This window comes from Propithecus coquereli, unplaced genomic scaffold (genome assembly GCF_000956105.1).
Source record: "Propithecus coquereli isolate 6110/MARCELLA unplaced genomic scaffold, Pcoq_1.0 Scaffold269, whole genome shotgun sequence".
NCBI classification, from domain to species: Eukaryota; Metazoa; Chordata; class Mammalia; order Primates; family Indriidae; genus Propithecus; species Propithecus coquereli.
The window spans coordinates 1,641,041-1,658,670 of record NW_012148274.1 but is presented as its reverse complement, the minus strand read 5'-3'; the positions used below and the strand labels follow the sequence as shown (position 1 = coordinate 1,658,670).

Genomic DNA, 17,630 nt, shown 5'->3' with positions numbered 1-17,630 from the left:
TCCTCTCGGTCTCCTCTCCTCTCGGCTCAGAGAAGCAGCGGAGCTCGGGCCCCGCGGTGAGCGGCCCTCCCCTCCCCACCGTTCCTCCCTCAGCCCCCGCGGCACCGGCCCGGGAGGAGACGGGGCTTTGCCAGGCCCGGGGCGGGCGGGGAGGCCTTGGGGAAGGGGGGGCCCGCTCCTCAGGCACCGAGGCTTCGCGGCTTCGGCCCTTCCCGTCTGGGCAGCGGGCGCCCAGTGAGACTGGTCCCGTCGCCGGGGGCGCGTGTGGGAGGCGGCGAGCGCCTGAGACACCGGGAGCCCCGGGCCGTGGCCCTCCCTCGCCCGCCCGGCCCCTCCCACTCCTCTGCCCCGGGGCTGCCACCGCCCGGCGTCGGCGCCCGTCCCTTCCTCGCGGCGCCGCCGCCCTCTGGGCCTAGCCCGCCCAGCGCGGCGAGCGGCGGCGGTGCGAGCTGGTCTGTCGCCGCATCCGCCGCATCCGCTCCGACTCTGCGCCCGGCCCTGCCCCTCATGACTGCGGCGCCTGTGCTGCCTCCGCCTGCCCGGCCGCCGCTCGCCGCAGGATGGATGCGGACCGTGCGGCGCTAACCCCCGTGGCTCTGCTCCTGGATCGCCCGCCGACGAGCCTGCCTTGTGAGCCGCAGCAGCCGCCGCACCTGGGCCCCGTGTCCCGCCTCTCCTCCGGGACGGCTCGTCAGTGCTGAGCGAGGCGTCGCCGCGCTCGGCCGGAACCCGCCGTGGGAGCGGCGCCCTGCGGACCTTCACCCTCGTTTCATTCACAAGTCCGAGCCCGCTCGCCCCACTCCGGCGGACCCACCATGTCTGGCAGCGCCGCGGAGAAGCAGAGCAGCACTCCCAGTTCCCTGTTCCTCTCGCCGCCGGCGCCCGCCCCCAAGAATGGCTCCAGCTCCGATTCCTCCGTCGGGGAGAAACTGGGGGCCGCGGCGAGCGACGCTGGCAGGACCGAGGAGTACCGGCGCCGCCGCCACACTATGGACAAGGACAGTCGTGGCGCGGCCGCGACCACGACCACCACTGAGCACCGCTTCTTCCGCCGGAGCGTCATCTGCGACTCCAATGCCACCGCGTTGGAGCTGCCCGGCCTCCCTGTGTCTCTCCCGCAGCCCAGCGTTCCCGCGGTCGCTCCGCAGAGTGCTCCGCCAGAGCCCCAGCGGGAGGAGACCTTGACCGCCACCGCCGCTTCCCAGGTGGCCCAGCAGCCGCCAGCCGCTGCCGTTCCTGGGGAACAAGCCGTCGCGGGCCCTGCCGCCTCGACCGCCCCCGGCAGTACCGGCAGAGACCGCCCCGTTTCCCAGCCCGGCCTTGTGGGGAGCAAAGAGGAGCCGCCGCCGGCGAGAAGTGGCAGCGGCGGCGGCAGCGCGAAGGAGCCACCGGAGGAACGGAGCCAGCAGCAGGATGACATCGAAGAGCTGGAGACCAAGGCCGTGGGAATGTCCAACGATGGCCGCTTTCTCAAGTTCGACATTGAAATCGGCCGAGGCTCCTTCAAGACTGTCTACAAAGGTCTGGACACCGAAACCACCGTGGAAGTCGCCTGGTGTGAACTGCAGGTAAAAACCCCACCTACTTTATTTTACAGTCGCTTGGATCCCAGATTTGGCTCGGCTGAGCCAGTTTATCGAGCTCACTTTTCACATGTCATTCTCTGTTTGACTCTTAGTAGGAGGCGGAGGCCAACTTTGAAAAGAGTTTGAAATTAGGAGAATGTGGAGCCTGTGCCTAGGTGTTGGGATAGGATAAGAGTTGTTGGGTAGCCGAAGGGATTTGCGACTAGGCTGGGGGTGGTGAAGGTCATCCTAGTACAAATGAATTGTCTCCTCATTAGCGCCTGGCAGGACACTTGGAATTAGTGGGGAAGTTTTTGAGTTAGGAAAGTACAGAGGCTTCTTGCTCTGTGCATTTCAGTCTCATCAGAGGCTCTGCAGTGAGAAACGGCCCCTATGTGTAGAAGAGTGTTTACATCCTTGCCATCAGGCTGTTTTTTTTAAATAAGAACGACCTTGTTCCTTTGGACATATCTTACTTGATGGTTGCACAGGCATTTAGTATAAAAGAATTATAAAAAAGACTTTCTTCTCTGCCCGTTTGGTTAAATGCCTCGGCGCTAGTAAGGCACAAGTAAATGTTTGGTGTTATTCCGCCTCATGATGCTTATGGTTTATAGTATCAGCAGTGCTCTGACGTTGTTCGTTAAACGAAAAAACGAATGTCTTCAGCCCATTCACTCTACAGTGAATAGCACAGGAGCACATGCAAAGTTGTATAAGCGCTTTGATAGTTGTAATGTTACCATCATTATTTTAATCCAGTTATAAAACATTTTCTTAAGCTAAGTTTTCCCAAGAGTCCAAGGGAGTCACAATGCTTTCTTTTATAACCTTTCATGATGTAAATAATGGTGTGTCATTCTGGTTGACCAGTATTCTAGGTTTAAATAGCTTAGTTTGGGCTACCTGTTGCTTGACCTACTGTAGCAGCTTGCTTGAATGTTGCCCTCACCAGGCATAGGTGAATTGGTAGAAGCAGAGTTAAATTGAAGGGAAAAAAGTCAGGTACGTTATACATACATGAAAATGCCATCAGTACTCTTCTTACCAAGAACATGGACCAAGCTGAAATAGGATGTGAAAGTAGCTGAATGATCTCAGAATTTATTTTATCCATGAACTAATATGTTAACACTTAACCCTTTGAATGTCAGCTTCCAGATGACCTAGGCCAGATCAAATGTGAGAGGAAATTAACACAGCGTGTGGAAGTAAACTTAAAAACTGACAATTTCTTTAGAAACATAATGATTTCTTAAGTTTTACAGTTAATGATGTGGAACTGCTAAGGCAGTGTGAAATTAAAACTACTAATTAATTAATTTTATAATAGTTTAGAGTTGGAAAGGTGACAGACACTTTTTTCTTTTTGTTGTTAAAGAAACGTGTCAACCTGTACTGTTACTTTATTCCTGTTGGACAATCATACTGAAAACTTATATCTGATTCCTTTTGGTTTACAGCAAAAAATTTGCAGTCAGGCATCTGTTTCTTTCTTATGTTAGTAATGCCTGTTGCTGCTGATCCTGGAATTTTATTCTTCTGTTGTAGTCGTTTATTTGAATAGATGCTTTTTAACAATTTTTTTCTTACCCAGTTATCTTACTTTCTTAAGACTGGACCGAATTAAGTGTTGGGCACTTAATAGATTAATTTTGTTAGCTTTAATTATTTCACTTTTGAGACAATCAGAATGTAATGTGTATGGTTTTCCTTTATCCCTGGGAATTTTCTGATTATTACACAGTGTGAAAAACTCAGTTTATCTAATGTCACAATAAGAACTTTGTCTAAGCTTCTCAGTTTTTCTTAGAACTCATGACTTTTTGGATTTTTACTTTTCTATCTAGGCATGGGCATGACCAAACTAAGGAACATCTTATATCGCATATTATTGTAAGGACAGTTGACTATTTGGCTGCAGAACCAAGTGGATCCTAGCTCACTGAGTGGTAGCCTGGTTTAGAAACTTCCATGTCATTTGCCCATGCCTCTACAATTTTTTATTTTGGTTTTAAAAATGATTATCCTAGCCCAAGGATCCTTTATAGCATTAAGTTGGGCAGTCTTTGTTCTTTTGACCAGGACACTTGCAGTACTTGCCTAATAAAGTATTCAATAGGTCGTTGTTTGAACTTTTGTCTTTGGATCCAAATTAAAAGACAGGCCAAGGGATTTCCAAAGCATTGGGAAGAAGGGAAAGCTTTTTCACTAAATGTATACTTCTGGTATACATATTTTTCTGTAGCAAGACAGGAGAAATATTGTGTGCAGTTGTTAAAAGTCTTCATTGTATTGAAACGGAAAGAAATCTTACATTATTATACTGCCTACCTGCTTATTTGTTAAAAATAAGGAAACAAATCATAGAGCAGATAAATAGGTTGGTGAAGAATAAAAATTAAACTGGTTAGGATCTAATAATTTGGGAGATGTTAAAGCATTTAGTAGAGGGCTAATTAATAATTTCAAATGAAGCAATACTGTTTTGGTGTGGAAGTGGTTGACAGATTTCTGGAGAAATCCAGTCCTATTAACCATGGCAAATTTCGGGCTTCTGTTTTGGAAACTGAATTTTATCACTTCAAATGGAGATATAAATAGCTTTGAGGAATGGGTGAATATGGTATATAAATCAAACTACTTTTTATCAAGCTTATCTTTAGACTCACAGTACACATAGCTATTTAGTAAAACAAGCATCAGTTCTTAGGAAATAATACCTAGGTAATACTTTAATACCACAAGATCTTAAGTAATAATTGAGATGTTTTGAATAAGATGCAGATTTCTTTATCCGGCTTGATTAGTCAAATGGTCTGCCTTAATTTTAATACCTAGTATGCCTTGGTCAGAAAATGTTATTCCAGGGCTCTGCCTGCAGAGTTCATACTGCTTTTCTAGGGAGGGACCTTGTTTTTTAAGAAAGACAGCGTAATTAGCTTTATTTTTTTATTTTTTATTTATTTATTTTTTAACCAAGAGATAAAATCAAGAATGCTTTAAAAAAATTTGTACACAGATTTAAGCGTTTTTCCCCCAAATTGCCTCTCAAAAGTTCACCTGATATATATTGGTGAGATTGTTTTCAGATCTACCTGAAAGGGGAGGTCAAATCATAACTTTTTTTTTAAGCTTCAGTATACTTAGTGTTTACTTTGCTTTGGCTTTTAGTAATTTAAAACTTGTGTCTCATGAATATAAACTTTTTGTGAAAAGTTTAGCAGTGCTGTAGAAATGTGGTTCTGTGATTAAAAAACCATAACAGCTTATTTCTTTGATATAGTTCTTAAAATAAGTCATTGAACTGAATCTCCCCATTTGAATATTGACAGTTTTTCCCCTTTTAAGTTTGTGTCATATTCCTTATTTTTTAGGATGAAAATCTGCAGTAACTTTCAGTCCTGGGAACTCTAAATGTTAGGGGATAATCTGGAGTGTTTTTGTTTTTTTAATCCTCAAAGTCATTGACTGGGAGTATGTGCAAAGTTCAGACAACATCTTTACCTTTAGGCAGCTGCTTGCAAATTAAAGAGTGCTTGGTGACTTGTTTGAAATAATCCTTTGTCCCTTTTTATCAGGCTAGAATTAGAGACGGGATGATTTTTCGTTAGGTAAGATTTAATTCAAAATATATGTAGATTTTTTGCCATAGGAATTAACTTCGTGTTAAAGGAATAGAGAATTACATTTAGGTTTTTTTTTTTTTTTTTTTTGAGACAGAGCCTCACCCTGTTGCCCGGGCTAGAGTGAGTGCCGTGGCGTCAGCCTAGCTCACAGCAACCTCAAACTCCTGGGCTCAAGCGATCCTCCTGCCTCAGCCTCCCCAGTAGCTGGGACTACAGGCATGCGCCACCATGCCCGGCTAATTTTTTCTATATATTTTTAGTTGTCCAATTAATTTCTTTCTAATTTTAGCAGAGACGGAGTCTCGCTCTTGCTCAGGCTGGTTTCGAACTCCTGAGCTCAAACGATCCGCCGGCCTCGGCCTCCCAGAGTGCTAAGATTACAGGCGTGAGCCACCGGGCCCGGCCTTTTTTTTTTTTTTTTAAGTGATATAGTAACTTCTTACTTAGTCTTGGGAACTTAAGTGTTTTCATTTTCTCTTATTTACCTTTTTTCTCTCCCAAAGTAACACACTCTAAGAACTAGTCTAAAAACTTGGAAAAAGAAGTTATCTTTTTTCTTTTTTCTGGTTTAAGACATGGTCTCGCTCTGTTGACTGGGCTAGAGTGCAGTGGTGTCATCATAGCTCACTGCAGCCTCCAGTGCCTGGGTTTCAGCAATCCTTCCTTAGCCTCCACCATAGCTGGGACTACAGGCCTGTGCCACCACCCCTGGCCTTTTTTTTTTTTTTTTTTGGTACAGATGGGGTCTCGCCATGTTGCTCAGGCTGGTCTCCAACTCCTGGCTCAAACAGTCATCCTGCCTCGACCTCTCTAAGTGCTGGGATTGCAAGTGTGAGCCACTGTGCCTGACTGACAGGTCATTTCTTGACATTCAAATTTTAGTGCAAGATCCATCCTGGTCATTTTGAAATACATCTTAGCTCATCCCTATTGGAAACATTCAACTAAAACTGGCTTCTCATTTCAGATTATCATCCTAAGCCTGTTATTTGGGTTTTCTGGTAGCTTTAACATTTTTTACATAAAGCTGTAAAAGCAGCAAGAGTAGGTTTACTCAAATTATCATTTCTCAAAATGTTAGTATACCATGAAATAATTCATAGTTATAATTGAAGACCTACCTTCAACTAGTAGGTCTTTGCTATACCAGTTCTTTAAATTATGTTGATACATTTTTAGTAAATTCCATTTTATTTGAGGTTTTTTTTTGTTTAACATAGATGAATCTGGTTTGCACAAATAAGTGAGACTTAGCATGACCTCGATTTAGGTTTGAAGAGGCCACTTTCCTGCACTGTAACATAATATTTAAGAACTAGATTGCCTGGTTTCAAATCAAGGCTCAGCTACTGGATTGTGTCATCTTGGGCTGTGCTACAATTTCCTATCTATAAAATGGGTGTAAAGGAGTGCCTACTTTATAGAGTTGTGATGATTAAATGAATTAACATGCTTAAAACATGTAGGACAGGGTCTGGCACGTAAATGTTAACGATGATGCAGCATCTTTTTTTTAGGTTGTCCTTTTGGGGGACTCAAGATTTTGTTTGATTCGTGTATGTGTGTGTGCATGTATGTATGATATGTATGTATGTATTTAGAGACTGGGATGTCACTATGTTGCCCAGGTTGGTCTTGAACTCCTGGGTTCAAGCAATCCTCCTGGCTCAGCCTCCTCCAGTAGCTGGGACTACAAGGGTGTGTCATGTGCCACTACATGAAGCTCATGATTTGTTTATATTTATGCTTGAAAAATCATGCAGCAAAACTCTTACTGTTGCTATTATTTTTAGAGAAGGAACACGGGAGTTGAACATGTCACTGGTGCTTTCAAGTTCCTTAGCCTCACCTGGCCACTGCCTAACATTCTAATTTCATGACCTTTCCCGAATGTCAGCCTTCCCGAATGTCAGCCTTTTTTTTTTTTTTTTTTTTTTTGAGACAGAGTCTCACTCTTTTTGCCCGGGCTGGAGTGAGTGCCGTGACGTCAGCCTAGCTCACAGCAACCTCAAACTCCTGGGCTCAAGCGATCCTACTGCCTGCCTCAGCCTCCTGAGTAGCTGGGACTACAGGCATGCGCCACCATGCCCGGCTAATTTTTTCTATATATTTTTAGTTGGCCGATTAATTTCTTTCTAATTTTAGTAGAGACGGGGTCTCACTCTTGCTCAGGTTGGTCTCGAACTCCTGAGCTCAAACGATCCGCCCGCCTCGGCCTCCCAGAGAGCTAGGATTACAGGCGTGAGCCACCGCGCCCGCCCCGAATGTCAGCCTTTCTTAACTGCCTGTTTCCAGAATCTGCTAAAATCTTTGTCTCATCTCCTTTGCATGTACCTGGAAAGTAATTTTCCTTGTGGTGGATCTTATATGTGCTTCTTATGGTATTTATCATATTAAATTGAAATTATTTATATATTTTGTCTAATCCACTAGTCTTTGGAAAATTCACTGTGGTGTAATAGAATACCATCTAATGAAAAAGCACCAAGGCAGAACATTGAGTTCTAAGTTACCCAGTTCTTTGAGTAGGGAACTTGATCTGTAATGCTGATTTGTTAGCAGCATGTCTAGTAATTTAGGGTTGTTGAGGATCAACTGAAATACCATGTGAAGGTACTTTGAAAAATGTAAAGTGTTACATAAAATATAACAAAAGCCACTTTAAATATTTATTTTGAAGGCCATACATTGTCACTTGTTACAAATTGAATATTTTAAATTTCTTAAAGTTGGATTTTTAGGAGCTTTTTTGTCGGCTTAGAAGAATTTTATCAAGTCTTAAAAGGAGATATTTTTAGTCTGAGGAGAAATTGTCAGAAGCTCTTAAGAATGTTTTTATTTGGAAGAGGATTATGCCTTTGACAGGTGGCAGACTTAATTTTGTATGTGGTTTTTTGTTTTTTTGAGATAGTAACTTGCTCTGTCACCCAGGCTAGAGTGAAGTGGCATGATCTGTAACTCACTACAGCCTTGAATTCCTGGGCTCAAGGGATCCTCCTGCCTCAGCCTCCCAAGTGGCTGGGACTACAGGTGCACGCCACCACGCTAGGCTATTTTTAAAAAAAAATTTTTGTAGAGATGGAGTCTTGCTCTGTTACCCAGGCTGGTTTTGAACTCCTGGCCTCAGGTGATCCTCCTGCTTTGGCCTTCCAAAGTGTTGGGATTACAGGCATTATCCACTGTGCCTGGCCCTATGTGATTTCAAAAAAGATTGGTTATTGATACTTTTTATTACATGAGAGGAAAAATGTCAGTAATCTGCTTGGTTTTGTGGTTGACTTAATTAGTCATATAATTTGTCCACTGTAATTTATATTAATTTAGATTTTTTTCGCGTGGGCTTTCATAAAGAATTTACTCTTTAATGTTGTTACTTGAATCTTAACCTTGCAAAATTGCCTTATTAAATGTGCTATGCTAAATGAATGTGCTTAATGAGTTTTAGAAGAGTCTTCATATAGGCTGTTAGTTTTCCTAGGAATTTAAGTATTCTTAAGAAATTTAACAGTTTAATAATATTTTAAGAAAGAGTGGTTGGAAAGCTGCTTGTTATAATCATCATACTCAGGTTAGTTAAGAAAATCATACTATTAATGTTCTTTCTGTGACACCTTTTGAGGAGCCAAGGTTCAGCTTCTCGGAGACAGATGATCATATGCGTGGTAGATAGTCTTGTGTTAATCAAACACAGACTAATGTATAAACGAAACAGTGGGAGATAAAACTAATTAGTGAATCAAATCATTATTGATGTGCACATTCCCTGCAAATAAAGATTAACAGATTGCTTGGGATAACAAGATTATTTTCATGGCTAACAGTTTTGAGCCAAATAACCTCATGTATTCATCTGTGTGTGGATCTGTGTAGATAATCTCTTTACTTAGACTGATAGATCATTGTGGATTTAAGGTAAATTGGGAAATGCAACAGATTATCTCTTTAACATGCTGAAGAGTTCCTTTGTAGACATCATTATCATATTACAATGTTCTTGGACTCTCCACACCCCTCCCCCCTGTATATCATCCCTAAATATCCAGAGGGCAGTGGCTCCAAGACACTCCTCCGACCCCACAGGATACCAAAATCCATGAATGTTCAAGTCCCTTATAGTATTTCCATAAGCTACAGTATAGCCTCCTGTATATTTTAAATCATCTCTAGATTACTTATAATACCTTGAATACAATGTAAAATGCTATGTAAATAGTTGTTATACTGTATTTTTTAAAATTTGTATTATTCTTGATTGTTGTATTATTATTTTTTTATTGTTTTTTTCCTCCCAGTGTTGTGGTTGGTTGAATCCACATATGCAGAACCCATGGATAGGGAGGGCTGACTGTACTTAAGTATAGACAGTGGTGACTGACTACAGAGTTTTAAGCAGAGAGGTTAATTGGTTAGGTTTGCGTAGTAGTAATTGTGGAGAATGGATTTAAGGAGTCCAAGGGAAGTATACAGATTACCGTAGTCGTTCATTATCCTCAGGGGTTAATGATGGTTATTTTTTTCTTTTGCTTTTTCATATTTTTATCTTTTTGTTCTATTTTCTATGAGGTTTCCAAGACCCCCCGTGGATGCCTGAAAAAACAATAGTACTTAATCATATATATACTGTTTTTTGATCTGATAACCCAGTCAACTACTGAGTGACTAGTGGGTGGGATGGATGAATAGTGTATACAACATGAATACGAAGGACAAAGGGATGATTCATGTCCCACTTGAGATTTCATCGTGATATTCAGAAAGGCACACAATTTAAAACTTATGAATTATTTATTTCTGGAATTTTCCATTTACTATTTTCAGACCGTGGAAAGTGAAACCGTAGATATGTGGGAACTGCTGTAGTTCGGGTATGAATATGAGATTTTTAGGGCCTGAACTAGGGAGGTAATAGGGAATAGAATATTTAAATATTTAGGAGATAAAATATGCAGGTTCAGTGTTTGTAGGAAAAATGAAGCATGGATGAGAGGATGGGGGATAATGGTGCTGTCAGCCGAGGGAGAGAATAAGAAAGAATACAGGTTTTTTTTGAGGTGGGAAGAGGTACAGAGATTTATTCAATTTGACATGTTGAGTTTGAGATACTTGTGAAACCTCCAGGAAGAAGTTCAATAGGCAGTTAGATATATTACTGAAGCTCAAAGAATATGTCTGAGGTAGAGATCAAAGGTGATGATTCCCAAATGTCTATATTAGTCATGGCTGAAATAATGGAAGTAAATGAGATCATCTAGGGAGAGGATGTAAAGACATAGATAAATTAGAGCTAGAGGGGAGAATAATGGTCCTAGGACAAAGTAGGAATAGTTGATGCGTGGGCAAAGGAAAAAGAGCCCAGGGATTAGACCAAATAGAAAACTAGGAGAGTGGTAGTCCCAAGGGAATAAAATTTCAAGAAAATAATATAGCAGATTGGCATAATAGTAATTGTGGAGAATGGATTTAAGAAGCAGTAGCAAAGAAGTGTAGAGATTATTTAGGCTGCTGAAATTGTTCATTGCATTTGGCTATTGAGAAGTCATTAACAATCAAATTCAAGATTGCCTAAGGAGATTGGGGGTTCAATAAGGGAGAAACACTCAAGTATATGTAACTCACTGGTAATGCCCTAGATTTCTGCACTGCTTACTATTTAATACAGTATCTACCAGCCTCACGTGGCTATTTAAATTTAAATGAATTAAAATGAAATAAAATAATTCATCTCCTCAGTTGCAGTGGCCGCATTTCAAATACTCAGTAGCCACGTGTGTGGCCACAATATTGTTTAGCACAGAAATAGAACATTTTCATCACTGCAGAAGGTTCTATTGGAATGTGCTGTATCTAGATTTTGGCTTGAGTTGTGCTTTTTTTTTTTAAATAACTTGATTGAGATATAATTTACATATTGTGAAATTTACCCTTCTGAAGTGTAAAGTGGTGTTTTTATAACTTCAGTTATACATTTTTAAAATGTATCCTCTATTAATAATAGTCATTCTTTTTTAGGAAGAGATATACAAAGGATGTTATCACCAACACATATATACATACAGAATTACCAATTTACATTACGTCATATTTACTCCAGGTATTTGGTGATCTTACAATTTCAGAAGAGTGGAGAATTTATAGTGCCTGAGGAAGGTCAGGAAGTAGAGATAACAGGTGTAGGCCATTTCTTTTGCTAAATTTTAATGAATAGGATCAAGAAAGGTTGGGTAAGTAGGTGTGATCGAGGGAGAGATGGTTAGATGAGCCAGGAAAAATCTTTATAAAAGTTGAAGCATTGAACTGTAATATTTTGTCTGATCTCTCTGCCTTAGTATCTATCATGAGTCTATTCTAAGTCAATTACTGTTTTAGCTTTGCTTATTCTTTGTGGGGAGTTAAATTCAATCCAAGTAAGTTTTCATACTTCATGTCATTTACCCACTAGATTCCAGAATCCTCACTTGTAGCATTTGGAGTAATGTGCTGATTCTTAATACATTGACTGCAACAAGAGAAAAAAAATATTTTTCCTTGGGCCACGGTGTTTTATTACAAAAATAGGTTGAAAACAAAATGATCCTTTCTAATTTAATGAAAAATTTGTTACTTTTTATTTTCTGTGCCTGAGTTATATGCAACTTGAAAGTAGTTCTTGCAGCTCCCAAGCTACAGACACATTTGAATTACATACACTTCACAAGTCCCTGAGCTCAAACCTAGCATGAGTTAAATATTGAACACAATTCACATGGCAGTTAATTTGTTAAACTGTTTCTCTCCTGTGATTTCTGGCATTCATGCTATATTCACATATGGTGATATATACTTTGTAAGTGGAGCATCTCTCTGCAAAATGACTATTGAATGTTTTCAAAGTCTTTGGTAATTAATCTGGAAAGATAATAATTATTAACAGTTACCTACCTAATAAGAACCCTTTTTCTGTGACAGGCACAATGCTCTGCCCATGTTGTTTGTAATTCTAACAACAATATGAGACAGATTTTTAAAAGTTTTATATTTGAGGAAACTAATTCAGGCTTAATGACTTGTTTGAGATCACATGGCATATCTGAGTCCTTGTTCTTTCCACTATAGAATACTCTGTAGTTAAACTAGGAAGAAAAGAATTTGAGTTCTAGTGGAGTTCTAACTCCTTTTGCTCCATTTAACAATTATAATTTATCATTGAGTATCTTGTACCTTTTATAATTTTTCATGAAACAAATCCCTATGTAAATGGCCTTTTTTTTTTTTTTTTTTTTTTTTGAGACAGAGTCTCACTCTGTTGCCCGGGCTAGAGTGTTCATTTTGACATCCCTTTAAAAAATAAAGGATCATACCTCTGCAGTTTTCTATCCCAAGGTATTTTAGTTTCATTTTGTTACTATTAGCTCTTGGGATTAAGAATTAAGTCTAAAAAAAAAATCACTATTTGATATATAGAATGACATTTATTCTTCCCCATAGTCTATTTTATTTATAAGTTAGTATTTAAAAATAAACAATAAGGACTTAGTGACCCTTAATTCCTTGGTCATACTGTTCTTATACATTGCAATTTTATTAATTGTTTTTTTTTTTTTTTTTTTTTTTGAGACAGAGTCTCACTCTGTTGCCCGGGCTAGAGTGCCATGGCGTCAGCCTAGCTCACAGCAACCTCAAACTCCTGGGCTCAAGCGATCCTCCTGCCTCAGCCTCCCGAGTAGCTGGGACTACAGGCATGCGCCACCATGCCGGCTAATTTTTTCTATATATTTTTAGTTGTCCAATTAATTTCTTTCTATTTTTAGTAGAGACGGGGTCTCGCTCTTGCTCAGGCTGGTTTCAAACACCTGAGCTCAAACAATCCTCCTGCCTCGGCCTCCCAGAGAGCTAGGATTACAGGCGTGAGCCACCGCGCCCGGCCGTAAATGGCCTTTTAGGCAGTGTTCATATATATGTATTAACAGATTCTATAAGGAGGAGGATAGCAGCTTTGTTTTATTAACTTCTTGGTGTGTTCAGAGTTTTTAAGATGCTATTTACATTAGTTATCGCAAAGAATTTTACTTCTGTTTAGACTTAAGTATTAAAAGAGAGGGAATATTATTTCTAGCAGTTGATATGTGATGTGATTTCCATCTAATAGAAACAAATTGAATAGCTATAGTGTTAGAATTTTTGCTGATGATATCTAGATGACTTTTGCATATAAAGATTACTCATTTCTTTGTGACTTGGTTATCTACTTTAGAGACTGAAGTTATGGTTTTGTTTTTTTTTTTTTTTGAGACAGAGTCTCACTCTGTTGCCCAGGCTAGAGTGCCATGGTGTCAGTGTAGCTCACAGCAACCTCAAACTCCTGGGCTCAAGGGATCCTCCTGCCTCAGCCTCCTGGGTAGCTGGGACTATAGGCACGCGCCACCATGCCCGGCTAATTTTTTCTATATATTTTTAGCTGTCCAATTAATTTCTTTCTATTTTTGGTAGAGACAGGGTCTCGCTCTTGCTCAGGCTGGTCTCGAACTCCTGAGCTCAAACGATCCACCCGCCTCGGCCTCCCAGAGTGCTAGGATTACAGGCGTGAGCCACCGCGCCCAGCCTGAAGTTATGGCTTTTTAGCTTAGTTCGTGATGTAGGTACTATGTGAATTGATGCTTTTCCCTTAATTTTTTATCGGTACCTCTTTTTTTTTCCTATTCACTGTATACTGTGACATATTACATGTGTTATTGAGGATTTGGCTCTCTTGTTTGTTTGAGTTCCAAATAAAAAACTCATTTAAATTATGTAAGTATGTTTTGAAATCCTCTGGAATGCTTAATTTATTCAGTATTATTATGGGAATAAGATGTTTCCCACCCCTAGTAAGATTTCCATTTAACTGAATTTCTGTTTTCAAAGTAGCAAGACTTTGTATTAACAATCTTGTAAAACTCTTACTGAAGTGTATCATTTTCTTGCCCCTTTAAATAGAGGATTTAAATCTTTTCAGAGAATGACTAAAAGCACCAATTATTACATTTAGATAATAATACACCTAAGGGCTGCTTGGGTAATGGGCATCTTGGCTTTATACTCCTACACTAAGTTTTTGAAAAAAATGTCCCAACTTCCCTCACCCCCAGCCTTCTGGAATGTCAGTGGTCACTGCTTGCTGCTGTTGGCTCATTTGCATCAGGCTCCTCATTAACAGTTGCTGCTGATTTTGCCTGCACTGTACGACTAAATTGCCAATTTTGTTAGAGTTGGTTTTAATGATTTAAAGAGGAATAGTATGAGTAAAATTCATTAACTTTAGGGTGTTGTATTTGTGCTGCTCTGGCTTTCTGGCTTTTGGTTGTATTTCTAGTAACTAATGTCTGAATAAGGTGTTAATATGATACTCTGAGATTTTGGGGACCTATTTTGTTGGTGCTATTCTATTTAGCTTAGAGCATTTGATATAAATGAGAGTATATTAAAGCTGATAGAGGTGGCTACTGTTAATTGTATGTTGATGGCCAGCATCCGGTTGGGGTAGGGAACCTGAGGCTTTGGGGCCACATGTGGCTTTCTGGACTCTTGAGTGTGGCCTTCTGACTGAATCCAAATTTTACAGAACAAATCCTTTTAATAAAGGGATTTGTTCTGTGAAGTTTGGATTCGATCGAGGGGCTGCACTTGGGGATCTGGAGGGCCACATGTGGCCTTGAGGCTGCAGGTTCCTCGCCCCTATACTCTCTTAAAGATAATGCATGTTTATCACTAGTTTTATATGTAATTCTGGGATTTGGGATTTGGGATTTCAGTTTTAGAGATCATGTAGATATGACCTGCATGATCCTTCACCAGTTTGGTATCAGTTGCAATTATTTGCTTGTATGCCCACCGGCACAGATTAATGAATGTATCATCACATAGATGTGGATTCCTGGATGTTCTTTAGATTAAAATGGTTCATTGTGGTCAGACAGTCCCATACCCTCTTACACCAGGGATAATCCACACTTGGGCACATCAGACCTCACCTCAAAATATGGCAGATTTCTCAAAATATTCCTGTTGTGGTAGAGTAGCTGGGTTGATACGGGTTTTCAGCTTCAACCACATAGGCAGAATCACCTCTCCTTCTTTAATTGCCAAATCTTGGTTTAGACTTTAATTCTCTTGTCTTTCAAGGTGAGTCTGCTTACTGTGTATGTTCAGGATACGGGAAACTTTTCTGCTAGTAGACCTCATTCAGCCGTTTAAAGTCTATCAGAGGATTTCTAATAACATTAAACTTAACGTGGAGGGCCTTGGAGTCTCAGTTGCCTACCAGAAGAGTTTTGGCCTTATATGCATACTTCTACACATCTTTTCTCAGTACTATTTAATATTATTGGTATGGACAGCTTTTATCAAGTCAAAAAATAGAGTCTGCTACATCCTTTCTCCAGGATTTATTTGCTTCAATTACATAATTCAGAAGGGCCACTCAAGTGGTTCTTCACAGAACAAAGAAGATGGCTCCTAGGTGCATTGCTGTTTTATACCCAGACCAAAAAAAAACCACCAGCAATTTTTAAATGGTAAACTTTCAACTTAAATACTTGTTCTGCCTAACCAGGCACCCTACTATGTAGAGGTGCTAGTTTAGATTTTACTTTTGGTGGACAAACTGTTTGTGTTGCATTGTACCAATTTCTCTGTCTCCACAGATTTTTTTTCTTGGACATAAGTGGGGGAGCATAGTGATATTTTGCTGGTGAGCATCCCGTGGCTAAAGAATAGTTTGATTTCTATGACGACAATCTTGGCCATTTTCTATCCCTCTTATAAGGGCAGAAGTGAAATTGCCATACTGCCCATAACTATTGCTATTATAGGCTTTCACAGATCTTTACCAAGTATGTACTTGGTGTGAATACCTCATTATTTCAATGTTTTAAACATCTGTCAGTCTTATCCTCTTCATGAGTAAAATTCTTCAACAACCAGTACTTAGCTAAATGTTACACAATGTAATTTTTCCCCCTCATATCTTCATGTGATGGATGTAGTAATACTTTTTAGAAAACTCTTTACTGTGAAATACTTTCAAACATAACAGTTGTCCCAAATTTGGCTAGAATCTGCCTTCTGTGTCCCTGTTATTAACATGTCCCTGTCATTTTTTTGGTGACATCATTTCTGCACAAGATATTCTAGGTTTGTTTTATTATTTCCCCACCGTAGTCATGCACCAGCCATTTCTCCTAGAGCCCTGGTTCTTTTTAGTGTAGAATGGTATTCAGAAACAAGATGTGGTGCCAGGTGTGCTCATAGCTAGTTGGGCTGTTCTCAGGCTTTTTCAGTGATGAATTGGTGTCTTAGTCCATTTCTGTTGCTACAACAGAATTTATAAAGAACAGAAATTTATTTCCACACAATTCTAGAGACTGGGAAGTCCTAGGCCAAGATGCCAGCAACATCCGATGAGGGCTTTCTTGCTGCCTCCTCACATGGCAGAGAATGAACCTACTTCTGCAAGCCTTTGTTACAGTGACATTAATCCATTCATGAGGACAGAGCCCCTCCTCTCAACACTGTTACATTGGGGATTAAGTTTCTGACATGTGAATTTTGGGGGAAAACATACAGAGCATAGCAATTAGGAAATACTTATAAGTATGCATGTGTATTTGTACACATCTATATTTATCTGTCTATACATACCGAAAGCCATGAGTTCATACTGTTACCTCCAATTCTAATTCAATGTAGAACTCATTCTAGCTTTCCCCTTTTCTATATTTAAATCTTTCTGCAAGGGTAAGAAACCTGGTTCCTATCATTCTAAATATGTGTACTAATTTGCATAATTCTCCTGTATGTATATAGCCAATCTCTTAACTCCTAGGTTAATGTCCCCTCAGATAGTCCTTTCATGCAGGTCCCTACTGCAACAGGGAAGTCATACCTTCTTTCTCTAATATCTTCTTTTACAGCAGCAGTACTTTTTAAAAATCAATTTACTCTCTGTGCTTGTACATTCTCTCTGTTGCTGCATCTGAGGATATGATGCAACTTTTTAGCCTCAGAGGAAAACAGGTGGTATAAACTGCCCTGAATTTGTTATTTTATATTATAGTTGTGGGCGAAGTTGCAGTAATGCAGGAGGGTATTTTCCTTATCCACCTCCAAAGTCATTCCCTTATAAATACAGATAAATGCTGTGAATCTAAGTATCAAATTCAGTATTTGTTTTGAGTTTTTATCTGTTTTTTCCATTGTATAAATCATAGCACATTCACACTGAGTAACAGCTTTAGCAGAAACTTCCATTCTGTTTGAACACCAAACTATTCTAGGAATTGTCTTTGATTAGTTTGTCAGTTTATAGTGTGTAGCACTTAGACCTGTGCTATTCCTTATAGTAGCCACTAGCCACGTAGTTATTGAGCACTCGAAATGTGGCTAAAATTGACTAAGGAACTGAATTTTAAATATTATTTAA

At 40.2% G+C, this 17,630-nt stretch overlaps 1 protein-coding gene across 7 annotated transcripts in view; it reads left to right on the top strand.

Moving 5' to 3' along the window:
• The first annotated feature begins 203 nt into the window (after positions 1–203).
• The window catches only part of LOC105812913 (serine/threonine-protein kinase WNK1), a 149,322-nt gene continuing 131,895 nt past the window's right edge, over positions 204–17,630 (top strand). For all 7 annotated transcript variants that reach the window (XM_012647471.1, XM_012647469.1, XM_012647466.1 and 4 more), the window contains exon 1: positions 204–1,568. In XM_012647471.1, the coding sequence (XP_012502925.1) occupies positions 816–1,568 (753 nt within the window). In that variant the 5' untranslated portion in view covers positions 204–815. The remainder of the gene's footprint in view (positions 1,569–17,630) is intronic.